The sequence below is a fragment of the Anopheles coustani genome, chromosome 2, assembly GCF_943734705.1.
Source record: "Anopheles coustani chromosome 2, idAnoCousDA_361_x.2, whole genome shotgun sequence".
Lineage (NCBI taxonomy): Eukaryota > Metazoa > Arthropoda > Insecta > Diptera > Culicidae > Anopheles > Anopheles coustani.
The window spans coordinates 86934733-86958896 of record NC_071289.1 but is presented as its reverse complement, the minus strand read 5'-3'; the positions used below and the strand labels follow the sequence as shown (position 1 = coordinate 86958896).

Genomic DNA, 24164 nt, shown 5'->3' with positions numbered 1-24164 from the left:
TGGGCGGGAGGGGGAGGGGCTTTGGGGGCTCCCCGTGGGCCGGTGAAAGTTTTGCTACCGCAGAACGGCGTTCAGCAACGGCGTTTTATGGAGCAGTAGATAGTCATCGGAATTGGATTAGAATTTAGGCGAAAGCGACATGATGGGCAAAAAATAGTTGGCGGAAAGCAAGGTTGAAAAACAAAGGTGGGCTCAAAACACCCCCACAGCCCGGCAAATAAGATCGAATCGTTAAAAATTGAACAAAAAACAGCCATCGACGACCTTTTGCGGGTGGTATATCTTTCTCGGAAGATCTTCGCCCCTTTTGTTCTGGCGCGGTGGTGCTAGTGTTTTTCTAATTTGAGCTGATAACTTCCGGCTATTTTGTTTGCAATTTTGTTCGTCCAAGCAGCATCTGCCCGCACATTCCCCTCAACCGCTTTTATTGAATGTGAGTTGATTTGGATTCGGGTCGGTTTTGATGACATTTTAGTACAAAACAACCCCATCGTACGGTAGCTAGCTGTAGCTTAATGTCTTCATGGTGCTTTGCGGACGACGGGGAGGACCAAGTTTATACGTATAAAAGCCGATCGAGTGACGCTCTCTTGTTTGTTTTTGGGAACTGGTTTGTTTTCTTCAATTTAAATTTATAATTCCCCTCATCCGACCTTTTTCCCATTAGCTCAAAATTGTATCGTATATGAACAGTTTCTTTGTGTTTTTCAAAGGTCTGCTTTAGTTTGTTTTTTAATTAGAATATTTCATAATACATAAGTGTTGCGAGTTGATGTTTAAAGTTGAGTTCACATTTAGAATAGCTACAAATAGTCATTACCGGACATGAATGGAAACTGTTCAATCAGATGGAAGTAAACAGACACTGTTGAGAGTAAACAACACTTTTCAAAAGGCATTAGCTAGTAAAAGTAATATATTAACGATTTTAAATGTAAACAGGTATACAAAACTGTACGTTTTGCCTTTTGTCGAGCAGATGCTTCACTTAAAATACCTGTTTCGTATAATTATTTCGCTTTATGATTTTTTGCTGTTCTGGCGTAACAAACTTGTTTGTCTACTTCTACACAATTAGAAAATGAATCCTCTTCGAGAATGTTCACGTCTTCAGCAGATTTTAATGCTTATTTACTCGAATATTTTAAATTTATTTGATCTATAATTGTGCCTAACGACACGTCGAAAAACATGCTTCCAAAATTGAAAAGAAAACAATTGTAAGATTTAAGGTATGCAAATATTACAAACAGACTCCACTTTTGAGACAACTAACCATGAAGAAATTCAAAAGGGATATAAAAAAAACCTTATCCGTCCCGGTAAGTTTATGATACCTTTTCACAGTAAACGTTGCCACCTTCTTCGCTTTACTCCCACGCAAGGTGCGATTGGGGCGCTGCAAAAGCTACCGAAACATCACTTCACTGAACCATTACCGGATCAGCGAGGTGTTGAAATTTAATCCTTTTCAATCCCTAAACCCTTGACAAAAAAAAAAAAAAAAAACGAAAAAAGTGAAAGAAATGCGATCGATCGTGACGTTTGCAACGGATCGCCCGAAACATCCCCGACCGGGCGGCGGCGGCGTCGGCGTGCTGATGGCCTTTTTCCATTCCATTTCACATTTCGATCGCACCCACATGGCCCATTTCGGCTCACGGTGCAAGCGTGCAGAGCCATCGCCGTAGTCGTCGTCGTCGTCATCGGTGTATGAAGAGTCGGTTCGTGTTCATATTTGAGCATGCACCACGTGCAGACATTGCGATAAGTGTGTAAAACCCCGAGCCAAAAAGGTATTATCCTGAGCCGACACTACACGGACGTACTCAAGGCGCGCGTCCCTAACCGACCCCGGTTTTGGGAGGCAACCATATTCCAAGAAATGGAGATCCGCCGAGTCAACCAGCAAAGGAGGAAAGGCAGTCTTTTATATAAAAGCAAAAGGCGAATATCTAATGGAATGCCAGCAAAAGCTAAAGGGGGGGGGATAAAAAAGTAACACTATCTTCGGGGGAATTTTCCACCTAAACGGATTGATTACCGATCGGCGGTGGGATCCAATTCAATGCAAATAGGATCCGGTGGGCTAAGCCTTTGTGCTAAAGATGCTCTACATTGTAGCCGAAAATAAAACGATCCCGTTTCGAGGGGAATATTTTTATTCGAGGAGAAAAAAAAGCTGAACATTGCTTCATATTACTTACCGAGGAAGGGACCAAAGGAATATTGTGTTTCATGACGAGGGTGTAAAGTTTAGTTTTCATGGAGGCCGTTTTAAAATGTGGTAACCATTTTCCTTCCTTCAATGCTCAAACGTCAGTTGAGATTGTGTAATATTTTTGATAGAATAATTCATGATTTTTCCACTTACTTATGTCGATTTCAAAACGTGAGTTGTTTGAATTTGCTGCAGATATTCTCATGGAATGGCCACGTCAAGCGAGCTCTAAAGTTACGTGCAACAATGAAGCAAAATATGTTTCCCTTGACGAGGCGTAGGTTCAGGGCCGATGGTGCATGTAAAACATCCACATGATGGCCCCGATCGTCATTGACTTCTAAATTGATTGAATGTACACTGCACCTGTGTGTGCACACATTTTCCCGTCTCCTGGACAAATACTAGTGCCCCGCTCCCCTCTACAGTGTCAACCCCTTGAGTTGATATCGTGCGGTGGCGGAAGTTTAAACACAGAACCCCAGAACGAACGAAAGCACTCCGAAATAACACACCGACCGAGTGGGTCGATCCGGCATCGGTTTGTTTGATTGGATCAATTGGCAGAGTGGCGCGTCCGTTTTCCTCCTGAGACAGACATTCTCGGGCAACACCTGACGTCTATGCTTGCCACGTGCGTTGCCGTTCGCCTCCTGTTCGAGCACGCTGCGGTAAGCGATAGTTTGTTGGCTCCGGGGTCGCATTGCAGTGGCCTAGTTTTTCTTTCGCCGAGCACGGGATCAATCGACCACCACGACCGTTTTCGAGGGAAAGATACGGCAAAGCAAACCACTAGCCGGAAGTCGGTATGGATGGACCGTTACTGACTTTATTTCCCATTGATAACGCTTCCTTCGGGAACTCTCCCCTTGATCCTGGGTGGCATGCGATATTTGATTAGCATTTTCATTTGAAACCTCCTACCCATTTCCCAACCAGCCGAGTAGCAGCTGGACGATGCTGGGTTTCGTGGATTGCTTCCATCAGCCGAAAGTGGCTCAGTTTTTATTTTTATGATACCACAGAAAAGCGTCAATTGAGATCCATATTTAAAAGCACATGTGTTTGCTTGACGATTCAATCTTGTTGTCATCTTTTTGTTACAACTTTGCATGTTTGTTTTCCATATTTTTGCATTTGGAGAAGAAAGTTCACTTCAGTTCAAAATTGTATTAAAGTGGAATTTATTTACAAAACGTGACTAAATTTTAAGATTGATTTAAAGAATGTTAAAAAAAAACATTAAAGAACATTGACAATATAGTATTTTTCTATCCTTAAAACATTGAACTATTTATATTGCCGAAATTTTTATCTCACCTAAAAATATGAACAACTTAAACAAAATTAAAATATGAGTTGTTTTTCATTCAACAACGTATAACCAGCATTCAACCCCTCTTACTGATGAGTCCATCGAAATAAAGACTCGTTAATCGAACTCAAACGAAATATTTTTGCTGAAGCAGCAACATTTTGCTCAAATCATTGGTTATTGAAGCCTACCAAAGATTTTTTGGATTAAGTAAATTGCAGAATCCACGAGAGCGTTTTGAGTTTGACAACACTTAATTATTTTATCTTTCTGAATAAATTATCTATAATTTTATTTGGCTCCCAACTTTTTTTTCCTCAGCCATTTTCTTCTGTAAACTATTTTTGATGCAATCGATCCTTGAAACATTTTTCGTTTAAAGGTCCTCCAAAATCTTGACGTCATATTTTAAATTTTTGTAGTATATTTATACTGCGAAAGAATCATCTAGAATTTTTAGGTGTTTTTTGCAGCAGTATGGGTTCACCATAAAACTATCCAATTTGAAGAACACATTCAACCAATAAGAGTTGGTGTACTTTCTAAGTAACCAGCTTATCCAGCAAACATGGTCCAATCTGTTTCACTTCGTACCAATAATTTAGAACAATATTTTACCTCCCCTCGCGTTCGTAAATTAACCCTTTTCATATTGGCAACCGTTGATCACAATAATAATTCAATCGTGTTTATCCCTCCGCCACTCGGCTCACCCCGGGCACCGGTGTGCTCGTTGAAAGGCAAATATTTATGCTACAATCACAACACTCGCCACCGTATGGTGCAACTTCCCGGCGACATGTCGTCGGGCTCTCTATCGCTTGCTCGTTTTTAACCATTTGCGGTAAACCGTACCGGACGTAATGCTTCAAACCGTTTGGGAATACCGGAAGTCGACAGTCGATAAAATCTAGAATATTGTACCCCCCCGCCCACCGACCGACCGAGGTATCTCCGCTTTCACCACGGAATAGCTCTCTTCACTGAAGACGAACACGGCGGTCTACGGTACGATGGTACGTTCTCGCAAACTACGCGAGGCTAAGATGAGGACGCTGTGGTGTGCTCCAAGCACCAGAGGAGCCTAAGTAGAACCGCTCGAGAAGAAGCCAGTCCTGATAAGCTCCCTCTTGTAGCCGCACTTGAGTTCGGTGAGTCGGTGAGTTTCGGTTGACCTGGCGTACGAACCCACCCACAGATTCGAGCTCGAGAAACAGTCCCTCGGGCAGGTTGGTGAAGTTCCCACCCAGTTTGGGGAACACCAACGGTGGCCGGGTTTGCGGTTTGTGCGGCAAAGCAGCTCGGCACGGGATTTGTTGCGGGCCCATGTCAGCATCATTAGGCTACAGTACTACCGGAAGAAGGATAACAACGTGGACATTGTTGCTCCACGCTGCGCACGTCCCTTCGGTCGTTCCTACCATCCAGGGCACGGCATGCCTTCTGGCATGCCCGATCTGTCCTACCGGATGCAGCCCTCACAGCAAAGATGAAACACACACCGGACGATAGTAAATAGCGGCACCGTAGCAGGTTGATCAAACAAACCGAGTAATAATTATTTTCATGTAACGAACAATTTTCAGAGAGTTTCGTAATTTTGCACCGAGTGCCAGTTGATTGATGTAAGAGCGTAGGAAAACTCCATTTCTCGGGAAAACGAATGGTTGTTTGGTAGCAATACAGCTTTCGGAATGGTACCGTACTCATGTTATGAAACAGAAACCTCCACTCCAAAAGTGAATTATATGCAAATGAATATGTAATGCCAAAAACAACCTTTAACGTTGGATTTATAAAATTTGGGGAAATTCGTTGTAATGAAATCAGTCATATAGAAACCACCATCACAAATTCATCAGGACAACAGGATACGAAACACTCGAAAAACGAATCATATAACATTTTTCAGATATGTACCTTTTAAGTTAGAGTTTTACATACGTAAAACATTTGTTTAAATATTAAATTTGAACTGGTCAGAGGTGTTCAGTAGTATAATAATTATCAAAATAAATCATAAACTATGATCGCAACAAGCGAACATAAAGGATTAATTAAATTCGCCTTGGATTCAATATATTTTACAGTGTTGAAGATAAATATATTATTATTTATCACATTGCGGTATCGTTATTAAACTGAAACAAATCAGGTTCGTCAGTATATCTAAATATCTAAATCTAAAATTTGTAAAATTAAAATCTTTAAAAATTAAAATAAAGAGAAAGCTTTCCGTTTGGTTTCTTTTGATCTAGTAAATATTCAAATCATTGTTCAATTTGTAGAATAAATGAAATTGTGTATTTGTTTTATACAGCTGAAGTTGAAAAGTTCAAAAAACATTTACAAAACGGTAGTTACCACTCAAATCAACCTAATTTCTCCACCGGAAAAATTAACAAATAAATTCAGACCGACTTGGTCGTTTGTCGAGCACCAGATCATCCGGAAAACATAACGTCTCACGCGGCAGGTTGAGGTTACCGCTGGTGTCAAGCCAAATTACACTTTACGAAAACACAACGAGCAAAATTGGACGAAAGTTGATAAACTTACCGACGATTTTCGCTCGCTTGGCATTTGCGAAAGGTTTAAAGTTTTCCTTGCCGCGCTCTAATATGCTCGCCACCTCGCGGTGTATGTGTTTCGTCTGGTTCCGATGAAGACGTCTCCGTCGTAATCGTAGCCGCTTCTCCACCATTTTGGCGGCACTAATTAATTGGTTAAACTCACAAGTGTAACGATAAACGCTGCCATCTCTGCCGTTCCGGGGGTGGAAGGAGGAAAATCTCCCCGGGGAAAGTTACTCGACACACAGCCAAATACACATACACATACGCAGACTCCGACACACTCTGACGCACACAATGGAATTACGTCATACGTTGGAGTTTGGTGTGGCGAAAAAAAATATAAAACTAACAACGTTCTCCCGTGAAAAGAACGCGCCTGCTAGGATTTCGATGTTCCAAAACGCTCGTACGAGGATGCATAAAATTTAATGAAGATAAATATTTCCTCCGAGTTCGTGTCCATCCCATTCCCCCTACCCCTTCCCACATACACACACCCTTTTTTTCCATCCCATTCCGGGTGGCTGCAAGGGTGAATTTCGGATGAGAATAAATTGTACCACCACACCGACCGACCGATCAACCCTCTCCGTCTTTGTTTGCTCCCCCCAAAACAGGAGGAAAAAAGAAATCATTCGAAATTCGAAAACTTTCCATCCCTTCCAACCGATCGCTTCCGGCACCACAAACGGGCTACAATGCTAAATGATGTTTTATTTGCCGGTACACGTGGAACGGCTACGGTCGATCGAAGTTGGTTTGCACATAAAAATCGAACCTTCCCCAAGCATCGTCCAATAAATCTTCCGCACCTGTGTATCGGTGTATGTGTGCGTTGTTGATTTTTAGAAGACGGCGTAATGATGGGAGTTTTGAAAGAATGAAGAAAAAAAGACGGTTCTGAACCATTCTGAACCCTCCGGTTGACTATTTTGTCCCACTTAATGGACGTCCGAAATTTATCCAATCACTCAACAAAACCCTTATAATCGCCCGGCCAACCGGAGCGTCCTTCACGTTTCGCGATCCTTTCCGCACGCTGGATATTAATTATTATCGACGGTCACTTCGATGGTGCTAACGAGCGATACTTTATTAGTCCCGTCGAACTCACTGTCGGAATGATGAAGGTCACGTCCGTTCGATGAAGGGTCGTATCCTTCGCCTTTCGTAACGAAATCATCCTTGCCCGTTGAACCGATTATCGAATCGTGTGTGTGTTTGCGCTGGTTTTATTTTTCCATGGAAACCGCGGAAAAATGGAAACCCATTCGCTGTGAGTGTGGGTGATTCGCATGAAAATTATGAACTTACGAAGGGGTTTTCCACACCTCTTCGAGCCAAGCTCTTTCGGTTTTGCAATTTGTTAAAATAGCTTACAAACTGAAACCTCCTGCACGAACTTTTTCAAAGGCACGTTTTTCTGTTCGAGGAAGCCAACGAGTCAAGTCACAACATCCCATCTGGCATCTTTCCCAACTCCAGGTCCGACACACAAACGGTTACTCCCATCGGGTGCATGTGCGTGTTAATCGTCCTCCGTCGGAGACGGTACTGCGCGTGGTAATGCCTTCCGTTACATGTCTCATGCGTTATTCAGTACATATTTTAAATTCGCGTGCGTTTTTAGTGAGCTTCTTCTTATCTCCGCTCTACCGGCGTTGTTCGTAAAATCTGTTTCATTTTCGACGCCTTCCCTTTTATCCAAATGATTTCGGCGGAATTGCTTCCGGTTGAATGGGTTCGAAATGGAAAACGTGTTATGAAGGTGGTTCGGCAAAAGCTCGCGTGACGGAAAGGAAATTGTTCATCCCGTAGTTCAAGATTCAAACTCGTTTCAATTCGCTACAACACCTCAGCAGGTGTATGAAATTGTTGTATGATGTTATAAAAGTCCAATAGTTTTTGTTTAACAAACAGTATGCAATTTATTCTCGTTAACCCCCCGTTTCCGATGTAACAGCATAGCTAAAAACCCCAGCACAAAAACACATCTTAGTTGGCTGTCACACGTTTCCATAGACACATATTAACCCTCACTCATCTGCTGCTTAGTACAATCATTTGTCACATAAACACAACAATATTTTTAATTTATTTTTAAGTGTGCTCCTCCAGTCAACCAGTTTATTTCCGACAATAAAACATTCAGCGAACCACTTCTGTGTCCCTCTTGTATTGTGTGTGCTTATTTGTTTCAACTTTTGTGTCTCACAATGCAATGCCGCTGCAAAATTGGAGTTCCAGATCTGTTTTCCACACCCCCATTGATTGTTTATCCACACCACACCAGTACACCAATACCTGCACACATTTACACGGATTTTTGTATCGACTGTTTACAGTGTTTGTTTCGATGTGTCGTTGTGGTTGTTTTATTGTTTATGTGTGTGTGATTGTGATGTGTTTTTTATGTGCAAGCAACACTGTAAAGAAGCAATGAAAAAAAACTCCACAACACAAGATGTTATCCCAATTGTTTGATTGGTGTCTCGATTGTTGCAACTGTAAATGGTTTTCAATGTTTTAATGAAAACATATTTCGTTTTCTTGTTTATTTTTCATTCTTTCCACACCATTCCGTTCTTCCATTCTATATTGGTCAACCTTCTTCTTTCTCTCTCTCTATTTCCTGCTCTCCTTGCCTGTCCCGGGTGGGTGCGCTCTGCTTTTTCTCCCTTACCTTTCCCTTCGCCACACCACCAACGGAAACGTCCGCTCTGTCCGGTTCAGTTATCATGATGGACGAAGAGGACGACGAGGACGACGAGGAGGAGGACATCGAGGAGGAAGATCTGGACATTGCGGAGGAAATCGATCCCGATTCGCCCCCGTGGGACATGTACGGCGACATGGACATCGAGGATCAGGACGACACGACGGAGAACACGGCCCTGCTGCGCACCGCCGCCAAGACGGAGATTATCGTCACCCCAATCAGTCCGGTAAGGTGGAAGCATTTAAAAAAAATGTTTTTATTCGCTGGGGAACTGTATGCCTAAATTATTAGAAACTTATCTTGAAGGGTAAAATTAGCTAAAACACCAGGCGCCTCCATAAGCACTTTATAAAAATTCCGTTTTCAGAATATTTCTACTAATTTATCAGACCAATGATACGAACACTTTCTGTAGTTATAAAATTGTGCTTAGTTCTTTTGAAGTTTACTTATTATAAAAAGATGATCGTGAAATATATTTTAACAGCAATATGTAACTTCAATATTTTCTATTTCAATTTTTTCAAATGTTAATTCAATTTATTTCAGTCATTTATGAATTTCTAACTCAAAATGAAATTAAAAACAGGGAAAAGAATCTCAAAACTATCCGGAATTGAATTCAGCTATTGTATTAACGAAACAGAAAATTCGTATAATATGTAAATTTCCCTAAGCACCGATTTCAGACTCACTTTTGCTAAACCAATCAACAACATCAAATGGTTAAATGGATCAAACAAAAGACAATATCTTTATTCTATCAGATGTTCAAATTTCAAAGCATTGTAAAGCTCAAGATAGTCGATAACAATTCTCATCCGTTTCGTCTGCCTTCAACACAGGTTAGCTCAGCCTTCGAGCTGAATCGGATGGACAGCGAAGAGTACCGGCGCTCGAAGCAGACGGTGGCCAACAACAACGAGGGTGAACAGCTGCAGCAGCTACAGCATCAGCAACAGCAGCAGCAGCAGCAACAGCAGCAACAATTGCTCGCTCTCACCGGCCCAAGCGGTGCGATGGATTCGCTCAAACCCGAGGCGAGGAACAACGGGTCGGACGATACATGAGAATGGCTGAAACTATCCCCAGTGGCCAGCATGCGCCGCCGCCACCTCCTCACGCCGCACCACTGCTTCCGGCCGGCGTCGCCCGTATCGCCCGTCTTTATCGTCGTCTGCAAAGCATCCGATCCGTGCGTCATCATCCTGTCGCAGCTGCTTCGTCCACTGCTGAGTCTCACGATGGGTCTGCTCGTTATCGGCCGATCTCACCGGGCTCGGCGGTGCCATCCGTCTTACCATGAACCATCATCGGAACCAATGAACCAACAAAGAAACACACCTCCTAGCGACCTGATTTCGTTTGCCTCCCAGCTATCCTGGCCGGAAGATAGCACCGTGGTCCGGTACACCCTACTGTTTCATAAGTATCTGTAGTACCTAAACGTAACGCGGTAGAGGATCGCAATCCGACCGGCAAAAGTAAATTGAACCATTAACACATTGTAATCATTCGACGACCATTCGAACGTGGTTTCCAACGGCAACTAAACCTAGTAGCTTAGTAGTTATATTTTCTCAAACACTTTGGATAATGTTAACAAAAAGGATCGCCGCATCCCGGCAGATCGTAGCCCAATGGGCGCTGCTCTATATGTCCCATCCGGTCCTGTTGGAATTTACCCAGAGTCTATGCCGAGAAAGATTAACATCCTGGTAGTAGAGTTTATCTTTATCCATCAAATATGGTGCTATCTCATCCTCATGCCACATCGTTGCGTAGCTGTACTCCTTCCGTGAGTAACACAACACAAGTTCAAGTAGGAAACCTTTAGCACAAATATAAAGTACGTTGCAGGCCTTTGCTTATGCTTCTAGTACGCATTGTTAGTAACCGAGCACAGTGGATTCTATTTGTGTCTTCTTATGTTTAAAAAAAAATACGTTAGCGCACAAAGACATCCTCTCGACGACGATCTATGTGATTTAATTTTTAAACCGACCTCTGGATGAACTGGATCAAAACGTAACGCTTCAAAGATGTACCAATTTAGCAACGATTGAAAAGTGGTTATTTTAATCGTGTTAGGGAATTTTAAGCCCATTTTTATTTCAATACAAACAGAAACCGTCACTTAAGTTAAGTAATAAAGAATCTATTAATTTTATTGCAAAGCTAAATAATACTCCAAGCACCGACACTCATTTTATACGCTTTGTTTAGATCACCATCGTGGTGCGAATCGATATTTCGATTAAATTACTCTCAAGATTAAAAAATCAACTCTGGCTCAAAAATAAAGCAACAAAGGCAAGCTTAAGTGTAGCAGCTAGCAGGTAGTAAGGACCAGCAGAGGTACAATTTTAACGTTCGATCGTCTTTTCATAGCCTTATCCGAGGTCCCGCTAGTGTCCTAGTGAATTAAGTTGTTAAACAGTAGTGGTACAATTAGGTTAGATTCCCGCCTAACCCGAAAAGGCGCAGAGTAGCATCACGCGATTACAAACCAAGACCAACGAAAGTCTCGCCCGAGTACGAGAGAATCCAAAAAGGATACATTCAATGTTGGCCAAAAAAAGGATTTCATAAGAATAGGGTGTATCGAGCAGTACATCAAACACAAGTTGGACGACAAATCCTACGAGTGTATGTTGCCTCATGCAGTCTATCTCCCCGCGCTTTCCTCACGATACACACGCTGACACATTCGCTCGTCAAGTAGTAGGAAAGAGTGGTAAATTCCTTACATCCATTAAAACTGGATCGGTCGGCTAGCGTTATTGATATTGAAACAAGAAATGTCAATTATTAATATTAGAAATGCAAAATCTAAATAACACGAGGTATGAGATGTAACAAATCACCAACATTTCGAAGATTGTTCGATAAAGGGGCGACATTGGTTTCGAGGATTAAAACAAAATCGCATAACAGAGCACTGCTAAAGATGGCACGCCTGAAAAGACAACCATTAACTTAGCAAACCTAAAAAAACAAACGTAATGAAAATTCTATCCTGGTTTGAAAACAAAATCTATTCGTTGAAAATCGACCAAACGAACGAGAAAGATAGTATAAAGAAAGGCATGGAAACACACACACAAACAGAACACACAATATCACTCCAAACGAGTTAAGACAATAATAAACGAATAGCGAATGATATTGCAATAGAAATCGATACTCTCTGCAAAAACGGAAAGACGAAAGAGAAACGCAACGCTGTAGTATAAACTTTTGGCAACATATAAAAAAAAATGCAATTGTGAACAAGCGACAAGGAAGGGTTAAAAGGACAAACCACTGAACACATACTCTGTACGAGGCAGATAAATAGCTCACGGTACCTCTTACCGGAAGTATTACAGAACATACGACTCTAGAAAAAATGCCATCAAAATACTTTAGTGATATTGAGCAGCACGTTATGAAAGGGATAAAGGTTATCTTACAACCTTAAAAACCGTGGTTGCGTGTGCAAAAACAGGAAATGTCGAGGCGACATTGGAGTACATAGTAGCACAACCAAGAGGACAAGAATACATGAACAACAAAGTATATAAATACACCGAAATCAGTAGCAAAGTAGTTAGTACGTCTACGTTATAGTTCAGTAAGGATAGGCTGTAAGTCGTTTAGGGTAGTTTTTATTATTGAATTTCATTTGGTTTTCCACAAATGTTGATATTTTTCATGTTATATTTTTTAGAATGTTTTGTTCTGTTCTTACCGAATTACAGTATCGGTTTAATGGTTAATGAACTTTTATTATGATTTTTTCAATAAAATTTTATCTTCTTCATTTGGCGTGGTTTGTTTTTTTTTCTGTTTCATTTGACACACTTTGCTAACGGTCTTCGATTCGCTGCTTTCATTACCATATAGTTTTTGTTTACTTGTAGCGATGTAAGACTGTTACACCTGTACATAATGAGAGCAACAAAACTCAACCAAGAGACGGACAAAACGTTGTAAATTTCAGTAATCAAAAAAGAAAACACAGTTTTAACGGAAAGTTTCAGCAACTCTGTACATAGTGACACGTGCCAGTTGTCTCTAAAATATGCGCAAACTTTTCGAAACCCCCGTTTGTACAGCGCGATTGGGTTGGGCAAATCAAAATTTAGTCATAGGGAAATTACTCAACACACAAACATAGTGTAAAAACAATGCAGTAGTTATTATGTACCGAAAAATAAGCTTATTCAATTAGAAGGTAAGACAAATTCGTATAGGTAATTTATGCTACCTTTGAACCACTTTAAAACCACAACAGTAATGGTAACATTTAGTCAAAAACTTGTTTAAATCCTTTGCGCTTTTCTTTTGAATTACCTGCTGCCAGAAACATAGGCTGTTAGAAAGTTTACTGTATTAGAATTTCGGTACCTAGAAGAAGTATTTTGTTTTACCATTCCGTTATTTAAATGGTTTTAGTTTGAGCGTAGTTCATTAGCGAATTTTGTACGTTTTTTAACCAGCCAAACCAACCGACAAAACAAACGCGAAGGTGAATCAATGCAAAACCTAACCGAGCCGTCCTTTACGTTTCCGGCATCAAATGTGTCTATTCTGTTTGAAAAGTTCCTACACATTACGGTACTATTGCAGTGCACCTGCAAGTCGCCAAGTTTTACGTGCATGAACCAGCTTTACGAATGCCCCAATCATCGGATGCGTGTAACTCGAATGGAGCGAATGGTAGACCGCTGAAAGTATTCAACTATTAATCTACTAGCTAATCTACAGCTACACAAAATGAATAGTAATATACATACATACATTTAATCCGACAACTAGCCAGACCGGGGACAGTTATACAGATATATATATGTTCCTGGGGAACGCATTAGTCGTAGTTGAGACAAGTTTTACTTGGAAAACATGTTTGGTTGAAAAAAAAAGTTATTATATGTGTCCCATAATAAGAACATTGTGAACCATTTTTGAGACGTATGCTTTTAAGTTGTTTCAAACAAATCTTTCGATAGATTTGTTTTTTATTAATTTATTTGTTTCGTTTCTCCTGAATGCTTCCTTTCCATTTACAATTACCATAATTAATGTGAATTTTAACGATTTTTTATTTATGTTATTACGCAGTTTATTACATGGTAATCAATGCCCTTCAGTGTTGTTCTTCTACATCGTATTCCGAAGACTTTCCGTTGCCTTCAGTTTTCCTTTCTTTTAAAGACAATTTGAATATAAATGATAACTTTACATAAAAAATAAAGGGATCACAGAAAATGGTACAAGAGCTTTACATAAAATTTAAAAGTAAGAGATGAAATAAATAACTATTAAAGAAGTAGTTGAAATTTGCCACAACATTTAACAACAATGAACTTTAAATCCAAACCGATGTAAAACACTATCAACCTCCCATTCAGGATGCACACTGTTATGGTGGAAACAAAATGGAGGCACATATTTTCAGACTCGAAAGATTAGCCGGAGAACCGCCAAATGCTTCGTAGCGTGCTCTTCGACACTACCTTCCATACAGAAATGGAATCCTTACAGTCCAAGTAACCCCTGACAGAGAGCCTCTGAAAGTACGCATCCAATGTGGAATCATCGTTACGACACGTCGCATTGAATAGGAAACATATGCATAAGGGCAACACATTTAAACTGCCGGCTACACGCAAAGGCTGGCTCATAACCTTGAAATCCTACTATTAAGCATTCATTGATGACATAAAGCATTGTGCAGTGGGGACAGTATCCTACGCTCGAAGCGCCCTTAGTCCAATTTTTCGTAGAGATCCAATTCGCTTCTATTTTTGCCACGATATGTTACTACCATATTGAACTCTGCTAAAGTAGTGCACGACGTAGTCGAGAAAAGTGCTCAGCCAAGCGTTTGTTTAACAATTATTGAATTTTCATTCGAAAAGGTTTATTGTTAGCAGTAGCAATAAGTACTATGTAGTTTAGGAAATACTTAAAAAATAAAAGAGCGTTGTAAACAAACTTCATTCGATCGATGCGTGAGATAGAGAATAATATAACCGATTGTAAAAATTCATATAACAAAAAATCGTTAGTATATAATCGAAGGATGTACATAGATGGTAATCGCTAGGTATGCGCATACTGGTTGAGCAGGACGAATAATAAGCGAAAGTATTACATTTTTAACACTGCGTGCGTTCGAAAGTTATGACTTGCTTCCAGTAGAAACGCTACTTTTTTGCAACTTTTAAATTTGAAAACATACAGCAGCAAAACTTTACCGAAATTGAATTAGAAAGGCTCGTTCGTTCGGAAAACCATTGGCAAATCAGGCTGATGGGGCAATTGATAGCAGATGCGTAGCATTACAGAACAAAGAAAAAAACTAACAAAACAAAATATAAGAAAACACAAGTTTGCCAACACTATTTCATTACCGACGTAAGGAACAGAAGAAAAAAAACAAATGTAACGTATGCTACCGACGGTGTAACAACAAGCTAACGTGGAGCTATATTTATACTGCAACCTGCGCCTAAAACCATTATTAAATATTAAAACATAGCATATAGGATGAAAAAGACAGCGGTGGAAAATCGAGTAACAGCAGCCATGTAAACTTTTGAAGCATAGAAAAAAACAGAACAATGTAGCGGTTATTATAAAACAAAAAATCAAACTACAAAACGCACCGCGGCGGGATTGGTGTGCGTCGTTCTTGTTTGCATTCTTTTCGTCATTATCAAAATGTGATACATTATTACGATTAATCGGGCCGGTGGGTGTGGGGGGAGGAGGTGGTACAACATGTAAACCGCAGGCTCCGTGACATACAAACGCGGCATACATAACCAACACACTCTAGACAATTTCCTGAAGACGATGAAGAAGGAATGTTTCCGTTGCGATCGAAAGGGAGAAACATACACTCGCACACATATGTAATGACAACAAACGAGAGGTCGGAAACAAAACTGCAAACCAAATCCAACATTTATCAAAACTTTATTATAATAAACAGAGATATCGTAGTGTACAATTATGCTATGCTGATGTGTTTTCAGTTCGAAGCAGAAGAATGATGACAATACAAATTGATTTGAATTTCTTGCAACCCTTGAGGGTGTAATGTTTTCAATGAAAAACTTTTGTAATTGAATGATCTGTTAAAATATTGAGAAATTGCTGAAACCCAATGACATGCACAACAAAAATTGAAAAATTGACAAAAACGGTCAAACGTGTCCCTTTGGCAATAACAGAACGTAACGTTTATAACACCTGGCGTTTTGAAAACATTTCTCTGCTTCAGTACTTTCCAGCGATGCTGAAAAATCTGGCGTAGGATATAATTTAAAGATTTGCTTAATTTTGTTCAGGCTACATTATTATTTCAGAGAAATCAATCTTATTTAATCCGAGAATTTGTGATACCGTCAATGCAAAACTATGTTCTCCATTCAACGTAACGCTTTAGCAAAGACAAACACCCATCTTATGCTCAAACATAAAACCGGTTAAACCGGTACGCATAAGATAACGGTATTATTCCAAAGCTGCCTTGCAAGACGTTTTTGGAGAAAAGAGATAAAAACAGGTCTTTTTGGTACACACAGACAATATTATTTTTTTCGTCCAGTACGGTTCAAACGTTGATGAACGAGTTTTCTCATATTTTTCAATGTTCTTCAACGTCTCTTTTTGTATCTTCCGTAAAAATTATTCCATCGACTTGGTTTCGTGTGCGTGTGCACCCCCTTAAAGCTGCACGTACTTGACCAACCGTAACATTCCACGAAACCGCGAATGAACATCACACGGATGAACCTTCTTACGCGCGTCGACGATCGTACGCGGCGATCTCTTGAGCTGCTGGCAAGAAGTCGCGACGATCAGTTCAGTTTGGTGTAAGCGTAAGTGCAGACAACCAACATTCGTGTCCGCTCCAGTCGATCTTCTCGCTGAAGATCAAGTGACGCATGACTGATCGTGGTTGAAGTTGTGTTGAAAGCAAGTCCCTATCGTCCACAAATGCATTAAATGCAGTTCGAAGAATCGTTAATTCTAAGTTGAAGAAGTTACCACCACAAAAGCCGTATAAGTGCTCGCGATCAAAAAGAGGTGAGCCCAATTCGCCGTGTCTTGCAAGACAGCGTACGCTTTGGCGTTGAACTTGAACCCGCTAACGGTACTTTCTTCGAGTCTGCGGTAGAATGGAGTGAGAAGACGAAAACTCAAGAAAGCTCGCAGTCTCGAGCGCACAGCATTGGCCGCATCATCTTCGGGTAGAAAAGAAACGTTGGAATGTGTGCTGCCCGGATGCGCTGCGGGACGCAGCGGAAGAGAAAGAAAGGCAAAAATGAAACAATTTCTCGGCACTTGCCTCTCGTTGCTCGGTGTAATGGTTAAGAGTTTTCTAGAAATTTAAAACATAAAGATAAGCTGCAAGTGTGTTATGATTTAAATATATTTAAATATGTGTTCCGCTTCCACTTTACAAGGGCAAAGAATTCGTCATGCCTGTTCGCGAAATATAGCATTGAACAAGGTTTAAAAACGACCCGTATTTCGAAGTCACAATAACAAAGCTGCAAATTCATACCCGATGAGAAAGCAGTGCGGAGGCGCACGACATTCGGTGACACACTTTGGCGCGACTTTTTTGTAGTACAGTGAAAGTTGTGAATCTAACCACGCTGCTGCAGCAAAGTGCTCGGTCTACAAACGATTTGAAAATCATACTCCGTGTTAATTTATATTTTAAACTGCGATCTTCAATATAAAACTCATAAGAAAGATATTCAATTTTTCGTATTATGAAAAAGCCGATAGTAATCCAACCAATCCATTTGATCATGAATTATATTCACCAAAATAAATGGCAACAGTCAGAACATTACCTCACAGATTTTCCTAAACAATTTACGTTGCTGATGCGAGCTTCAAGTTGAGTAATTTCCGTCGAACGGTATCGCATGATTATCCATCGGACGCAACGTGTGTTCGCGAAGCAAAAGGAGAAAATTATTTACTGGCCAGCTGCTGTTTACGCACGTGCATTATTCGCAAACTAGCCACAACCAACCGGCAACGTGTACTCAGCTGAGGCTTTTTGCTCTCCTCTGGCTGGTTTCTTACCGTACGTGCAATGCGTTTGTGTGTAAGACCATGCCAGCAGTGAGCCACCGTAGATCAAGCAATGAGAGTTTTCCTTTTCAAACGCACGTTTCGTCTGCGCCCGAAACTGGAAGAAAGTGTGCAAAGACAACATTGAACTTGATAAGAAATTTACACCGCTGAGGATCTTGTTTGATTAACTCATGGTTAGACAAGAAGGTTTATTTTCAAGAGAACAACATCTGTACTGATTCGTGCACAAAAGTTTTCTTTAACTCCAAACAGTTTAGGAGCAGCGTTATGTTGAGGAAATTATTTTCAAATTAAAATAAAGAGGTTCTTGCTCCATATGGTTCAGTTGTTCTCATATTCTGCGATTGTTTCAAAGTTATATGTCATAAATATTTTCACCTTAAAAATTGCCAGTTGCAAACCAGTTTACATACAACGCTTTTTGAAAAAGCGAATTCAGTTGTAAACACAACAGTTGCTGAAAAGAGGCATCTAGAATGCTTTGCTTTGTAGAAATTTAATTTTAATTACATGTTCCTTTTTTCTATTTTTCCTCGCTACAGAACCACCAACCATCATGGGTGAAAAACTGTCCCCCTCACTGGCCGCGCCCTCCGATGTGCCGAAGGAGCAGAAGGTGAAACAGCGGCGCAATAGCAAGGAAGAGAAGCAATCCAAGTCGGCCTCATCGAAAAAGTCCACCCTGACGTTGCACGCGTCGGAAGATCGTGGCCGGAAAACCGTCCTAACCGCGTACGTCCTCTGGCTGTTCGGGGGCATCTTCGGGGTGCACCATTTCTACCTGCGCCAGGATCGCCGGGCGTTCGTTTGGTGGAGCACCCTCGGGTACTTCGGCATCGGTTGGATCGCCGAGGTGCTGCAGATACCGGCGATGGTCCGGGACGCGAACGACGATCCGCAGTTCGTGCAGGAGTTCAACAAGCAGCTGCGCACGAACCGGAAGCCACCGTTCTCGACCGGCCGCTTCCTGCTCGCGATCATGATCGGCTACTGGTGGGGCCAGATGGTGATGATCGCCATCCCGCAGGCCGTGTTCTTCGGCGTTGACTGGGGCTTCCTGCACTGGCTCATTCCGTTCGGCGTGGCGTTGGGTAAGGATTCGTTAGACCATTGTCAACGTTCGTGACGAGTAACGTTCATCCCATTTCCCTTAAAATAGGCGTCTGGACGGTGGGCAATATGGGTCGAGAGAAGGGAGTGTTCTGGCACTGCCTGGTGGTTTCCTACCTGTCCTACCTGTCGCGGTACTTCGTCATGGACGAAGCGTACTGGTTCACGGGTATGGCCTTCTGCAGTGCGTTCGCGTTCGATCACTTTTCGAAGGAATGGAACCTGGAGGTGCCGAAGAAAAAGCGACTGTCGAAGTGAGTCCACAACATGCCTTTGAGCTCTCTCTCGAAAGTCCTCTAACGTGGTTTTCTCTTTCCCTCCCCATCCAGACGTCTGGTTACGCTGACGGCGGCCGCAGTCATCTACCTTTCGCTGTGGGGTTGCTTCATCTACTTCAACGGCACGATCACCGACAGCGAGGGCGACGAGGTGCCGGTCCACGAAGCCCTGTACAACTTCCTCAAGTCGCCCTGGTGGACCGACCTGAAGCAAACGCTCTACGATACGCTGCAGTTCGCGAAGCACCACGGCTGGGCGGAGGTTTGGAAGCAAATCATCGACTCGATGGACGCCGACGGGGAGCAGAACGCGTACAAGGTGCTCGGTATCAGTGCGACCGCCTCGCAGAACGAGATCAACACGCTGTGCCGCAACCTCTCGAAGGAGTCGCACCCGGACAAGGTGAAGGACGAAACCAAGCGCCGGGCGGCGGAGGAACGCTTCATGGAGATCCAGCAGGCGTGCGAGGTGCTGAGCAAGACGCGAAGGAAGCGCCGCCAGCGAAACAAGAAGTCCGACGAACTGTAAAATCCAAAGGCGCATTCACTGGAAACGGAGCGCACGGTTCCAGATGTAAATAGTTTCGAATTCCGCCCTTCCAGGAGGGCTCGTTAGAATACAACAATAAATTGTATCACTTAACCTATACTTAGCCTAATCCAAAATATTGTGATTTTGATTTCTTATATAATAATTGCAAGACTAGTTAGCACGATTTTAAAATTCCATATCCGTGAACAAACTTTGGCACAATCTTTTATACAAATCATTGTGGAAGTTTTTTAATTTGATAAATGCAATACATTCAAAAACGATATAAATTAGGCCGTTACAAAAGTAAGCCAGAGAATTCAAGGTAAGTTAGAGAATTTAACCAACAACATTTGCAATTTTAATCTTGTACGAGAAATCAATTTCAATACAACACGACTACAAATAAACTTCACTTAAAAGTTTCGAGCTCGTTTCTAAATCTAAAAGTTGCTTAAAAAAGTCATCTATCAACAATGTTAAGTATATTTTAACGAAATTGCAAATTGTGGACATATACAAAAGGAACACAATAAAGAGAAGTTTTAGTTTATGGCGATCGTTCTGTATTCGAGCGTATATGGCTCGACAGACGTTTTCATCACACTCGACAAGTATAATGCAAAGGTTCTGAAATGTAAGTGACTATCCCTCAATACTAACTCGTGTGTAATACAATTTAAATTGCCATTTCTAGTTTAACATATTCTTTGGCAAACGATCGTTTGAAGGCTCGCACATTGAAAATCACAAGAGAAAAATATTTGCACATTGATTCGACTATAAGTTCCATTTCATGTTACATTTAAAACATAATACTCGGACTTGTAGACTGAATTGTTGTTAGACATGTTCCAACGATCGTCAATGTTGAATCTCGACGAATATGCCGTGCTGGTCCATACGTCTTTAGTTCGATAAAGTAATTTCTGTTTCAATCTACGATTCCGTTTGCTTTGCATATCCAGCCCATTTCAGCTCAAGCTTACGTGACCAAACAATACACATCTCTCTTATCGGTTGATGAAACCCACAAATTGATTCTGGTCCCGAACGAATGGTGAGCGAGGGGATAGGAAGAACCGGTACATAAGAAGATGAATGAGGGGACACTCGTTCCGACAGCTGGTTGTCATTTGCAGATTGCGTATGTTGACCGTTAAATTGGTCGAGAGCACTTGCGAGGTAGTGACGGTCCATCGTTCGAGATTGTAGCCAGTTCTTCTCGGTCTCTCGTGGTAGCATGATGGCACGGTTCATGGGCTCCGTTGGGCTTTTGCTGCTAGTGATCGGATTCTGCATCGTTGGTGCCGGAAAGGTGCCACCGAAGGCAACCGACCAGCTGTTCCCTCTCTCGCTGATCCACATCAACGACATTCATGCCCACTGGGAGGAGATCGATACGGCCAGCGTCACCTGCGATCTGAAACGACCCGGAGCGGCGGAACTCTGCATCGGAGGGTACGCCCGAACGGTCGCCGTTGTGAAGAGCCTGCTGAAGGAGCGGGTCAATCCGGTTTACCTGAACATCGGCGACAACTTCCAGGGTACGCTCTGGTACAACATCCATCGGTGGAATGCGACGGCGCACTTTTTGAACCTGCTACCCGCGGATGCCGTGGTAAGTACGAGGGACCTCTAGCTCCCTGGGTGGGTGAATGTCTTCTCACCGACGATGGTTCATTCGCAGACCGTTGGTAATCATGAGTTCGATGATGGGATCGCTGGTGTGGTGCCGTTCCTGGAGGCACTGCGCTCTCCCGTACTGCTGGTGAACGTGGACAACTCCAAGGAGCCGACGTTCAACCAATTCCAACGCTCGATGGTGCTCGAGCGGGCCGGTCGTAAGATCGGTCTGATCGGGGTACTCCTCCAGAGTACCAGCAATATGGCCGACACCGGTGCCCTCGTGTTCCAGGACGAGGTGGAAACCGTCCGAGAGGAAGCGGATCGGCTCGCGGCGCAAGGTGTGGACATTGTGATCGTCCTGTCGCACTGTGGACTCGACTTGGATCACATCATAGCGGCCAACGCAGGTCCGAACGTGGACATTATCGTCGGTGGGCACTCGCACAGCTTCCTGTACACGGGCGAAAACCCCAAGATTCCGATGACACCGGCGTCGGAGTACCCCACGGTGGTTACGCAGCAGGAAACGGGCCACCGGGTGTTGATCGTGCAGGCGTCGGCGTACACCAAGCTCGTGGGTGACATCGTACTGTACTTCGACGAGCAGGGCGTCGTGCAGCACTGGGAGGGCGCTCCGATTTATCTCGCCAACGAGATCCAGCCCGACGAGGACATCATGCAAGCGATCGTCCCGTGGAAGGTAGCCGTGGACGAGATCGGGGAGCGTACGATCGGTTCGACGGCGATCGAGCTGCCCAAACCACCGTGCAACTTCGGGGAGTGCATCCTCGGGAACCTGATCGCCGACTCGATGGTGGACGCGTTTGTACCGTTGGCGGAACCGGGCCACTGGACGTACGCTGCCATTGCGGCGATCGCCGTCGGTCGCATCCGGCAAACGTTGGCACCAGGAGGTAGGAACCACTTTAAGATATCCTACCGGGAATAACATTAATTCTCTTTGTCGCACGCAGATATCTCCTTCAAGCACCTCGTCGAGCTGATGCCGTTCGAGAACAAGCTCATCTGCTACGATCTGCGCGGGGATCAGCTGATCGGACTGCTCGAACACGGTGCCGAGCTGTCGTGGGATGTCGATCGGTTCAACGCCAAAAATCTCATGCACGTGTCCGGGCTCCGGGTCGTGTACAACGTCACCAATCCGATCGGGTACCGGGTGCTTTCGGTTGAGGCGCGCTGCCAGGATTGTAGCGAGCCACGGTACGATCCGGTGGATCCGTTCCGTACGTACCGCGTTGTAACCGTGTCCTATCTGGCCGAGGGAGGCGATGGGTTCGAGATTTTCCCACTCTACGGTACGAACAAAGTGGTGGCCCCGGTCGATGATGTGCAGGCGTTCGAAGGGTACGTCAAGCCGCGCTCTCCTGTTGCGCCGGAACTGGAAGAGCGCATGCGGATCTTGACATAAGCAGGGTGACGAGCAATTGGGAACAATCAATAAAGCCATTTTTTCTTCTTTAATTAAGATGCAAATTCCAATCAAAGTTGGCTTCTTCTTTACTGTTATACTTCACTGTTATACGAACGAATCTTTCCTGATAAACAGGTTTTCGGTGACGCGAAGGTAGATTCATTATCTGTGCCAAACACTGTCTGAAAGATACAGCTGAATCTGTATCTGTTCCTTCACGTGGACCTTCCGTTTGTCCGTTCTCCGCGTGCTAAAATGGTTCGTTAAGGCGTGATCATAATAAAAATAAGGGAAAGAACATCGATGGAGCGTCGATGGAGCGCCGTTTATCTCCACCATAGACAGGCCATTATAGAGCCCTTTTTGTATCTTATCACCTCAACTGTCTAATAATAAGACGGTCTTGCAGACTATCTGCTGTCATACCTCTTATCATCAAGATTGGCGTATAAAAAGCCACCAGCGCAAACCTGTCTCATCATTGAACTGATGCGCGTAATCCCCGAGAACTATTCAACGGTTTCCGTCCACTCGCGAATCACTCGCATCCATCTGCTCCACCGTGCACATTATCTGGCTGATGAGGAAGCAGCTTCTGGTGTAGTCGTAACATAAAAAAAAGTGGATCCCCCGGTATGCCATTGAACCATTAAACCCGAAAACATGTTTCGTGCCAATAAAGGATGGCGGAGAAGGGAGGACACCAACACAGAGAAGTCTGGAACGGAGCCACGCAAAAAAATCTTCCCAGCATGGCGCAATGCATAATGGCGGGGGTTCCGGTTACCTTTCATTTAGACACTCGTCTTCAGCTACCTTGGAGGGAATGTTAGGCACCTTTAGATCATGTTGACCCTTAACTGTGGCCTTTTCTTTTTCTGGACAGCTGGATTTATTAAAAACAGGATGAACAAAAACAACCTTGGAATTTTACATGAAATACTTAAGAGTAAGTCTCTTCAGAAAAAGTATGTTTCTGTAAAACTTTGCTGTATTAACAATCGAATTTAAAACTGGCATAGGTCTTAATGACTCGCGACAGTCCCATTAGTGTTGCGCTTTACTTATTACCGGTAAATTATCTGGCATTTATATCTGCTTCTCCCGTTGCACGATGGAGCGAAGCCGGGATAAAAATCAAAAATTCATTTTTGGATTTCAGAAAAATGACATATGTTTTCTTAAACTACAAGATGAAACTAAGAAATGACCCAAAAACTAGAGCCCCCGTTCTTCCA

At 42.8% G+C, this 24164-nt stretch overlaps 3 protein-coding genes across 3 annotated transcripts in view; all 3 read left to right on the top strand.

Moving 5' to 3' along the window:
• Positions 1–9962, top strand: part of LOC131261893 (uncharacterized) — an 84573-nt gene extending 74611 nt beyond the window's left edge. Inside the window, exons 19-20 of the mRNA XM_058263743.1 lie at positions 8846–9057; positions 9677–9962. Of these exons, the coding sequence (XP_058119726.1) occupies positions 8846–9057; positions 9677–9901 (437 nt within the window). The 3' untranslated portion in view covers positions 9902–9962. The remainder of the gene's footprint in view (positions 1–8845; positions 9058–9676) is intronic.
• Positions 9963–18501: 8539 nt separating this feature from the next.
• LOC131265237 (dnaJ homolog subfamily C member 22) lies at positions 18502–19935 on the top strand. The gene is made up of 3 exons (XM_058267497.1): positions 18502–19036; positions 19105–19309; positions 19385–19935. Exons 1-3 carry the CDS (start codon positions 18502–18504, stop codon positions 19860–19862), a joined length of 1218 nt encoding a protein of 405 aa, XP_058123480.1. The 3' UTR covers positions 19863–19935.
• Positions 19936–21111: 1176 nt separating this feature from the next.
• LOC131265236 (apyrase-like) lies at positions 21112–22923 on the top strand. The gene is made up of 3 exons (XM_058267496.1): positions 21112–21486; positions 21556–22408; positions 22469–22923. The coding sequence occupies exons 1-3, from the start codon at positions 21112–21114 to the stop codon at positions 22921–22923; spliced, it is 1683 nt and encodes a 560-aa protein (XP_058123479.1).
• The last annotated feature ends 1241 nt before the right edge of the window (positions 22924–24164 follow it).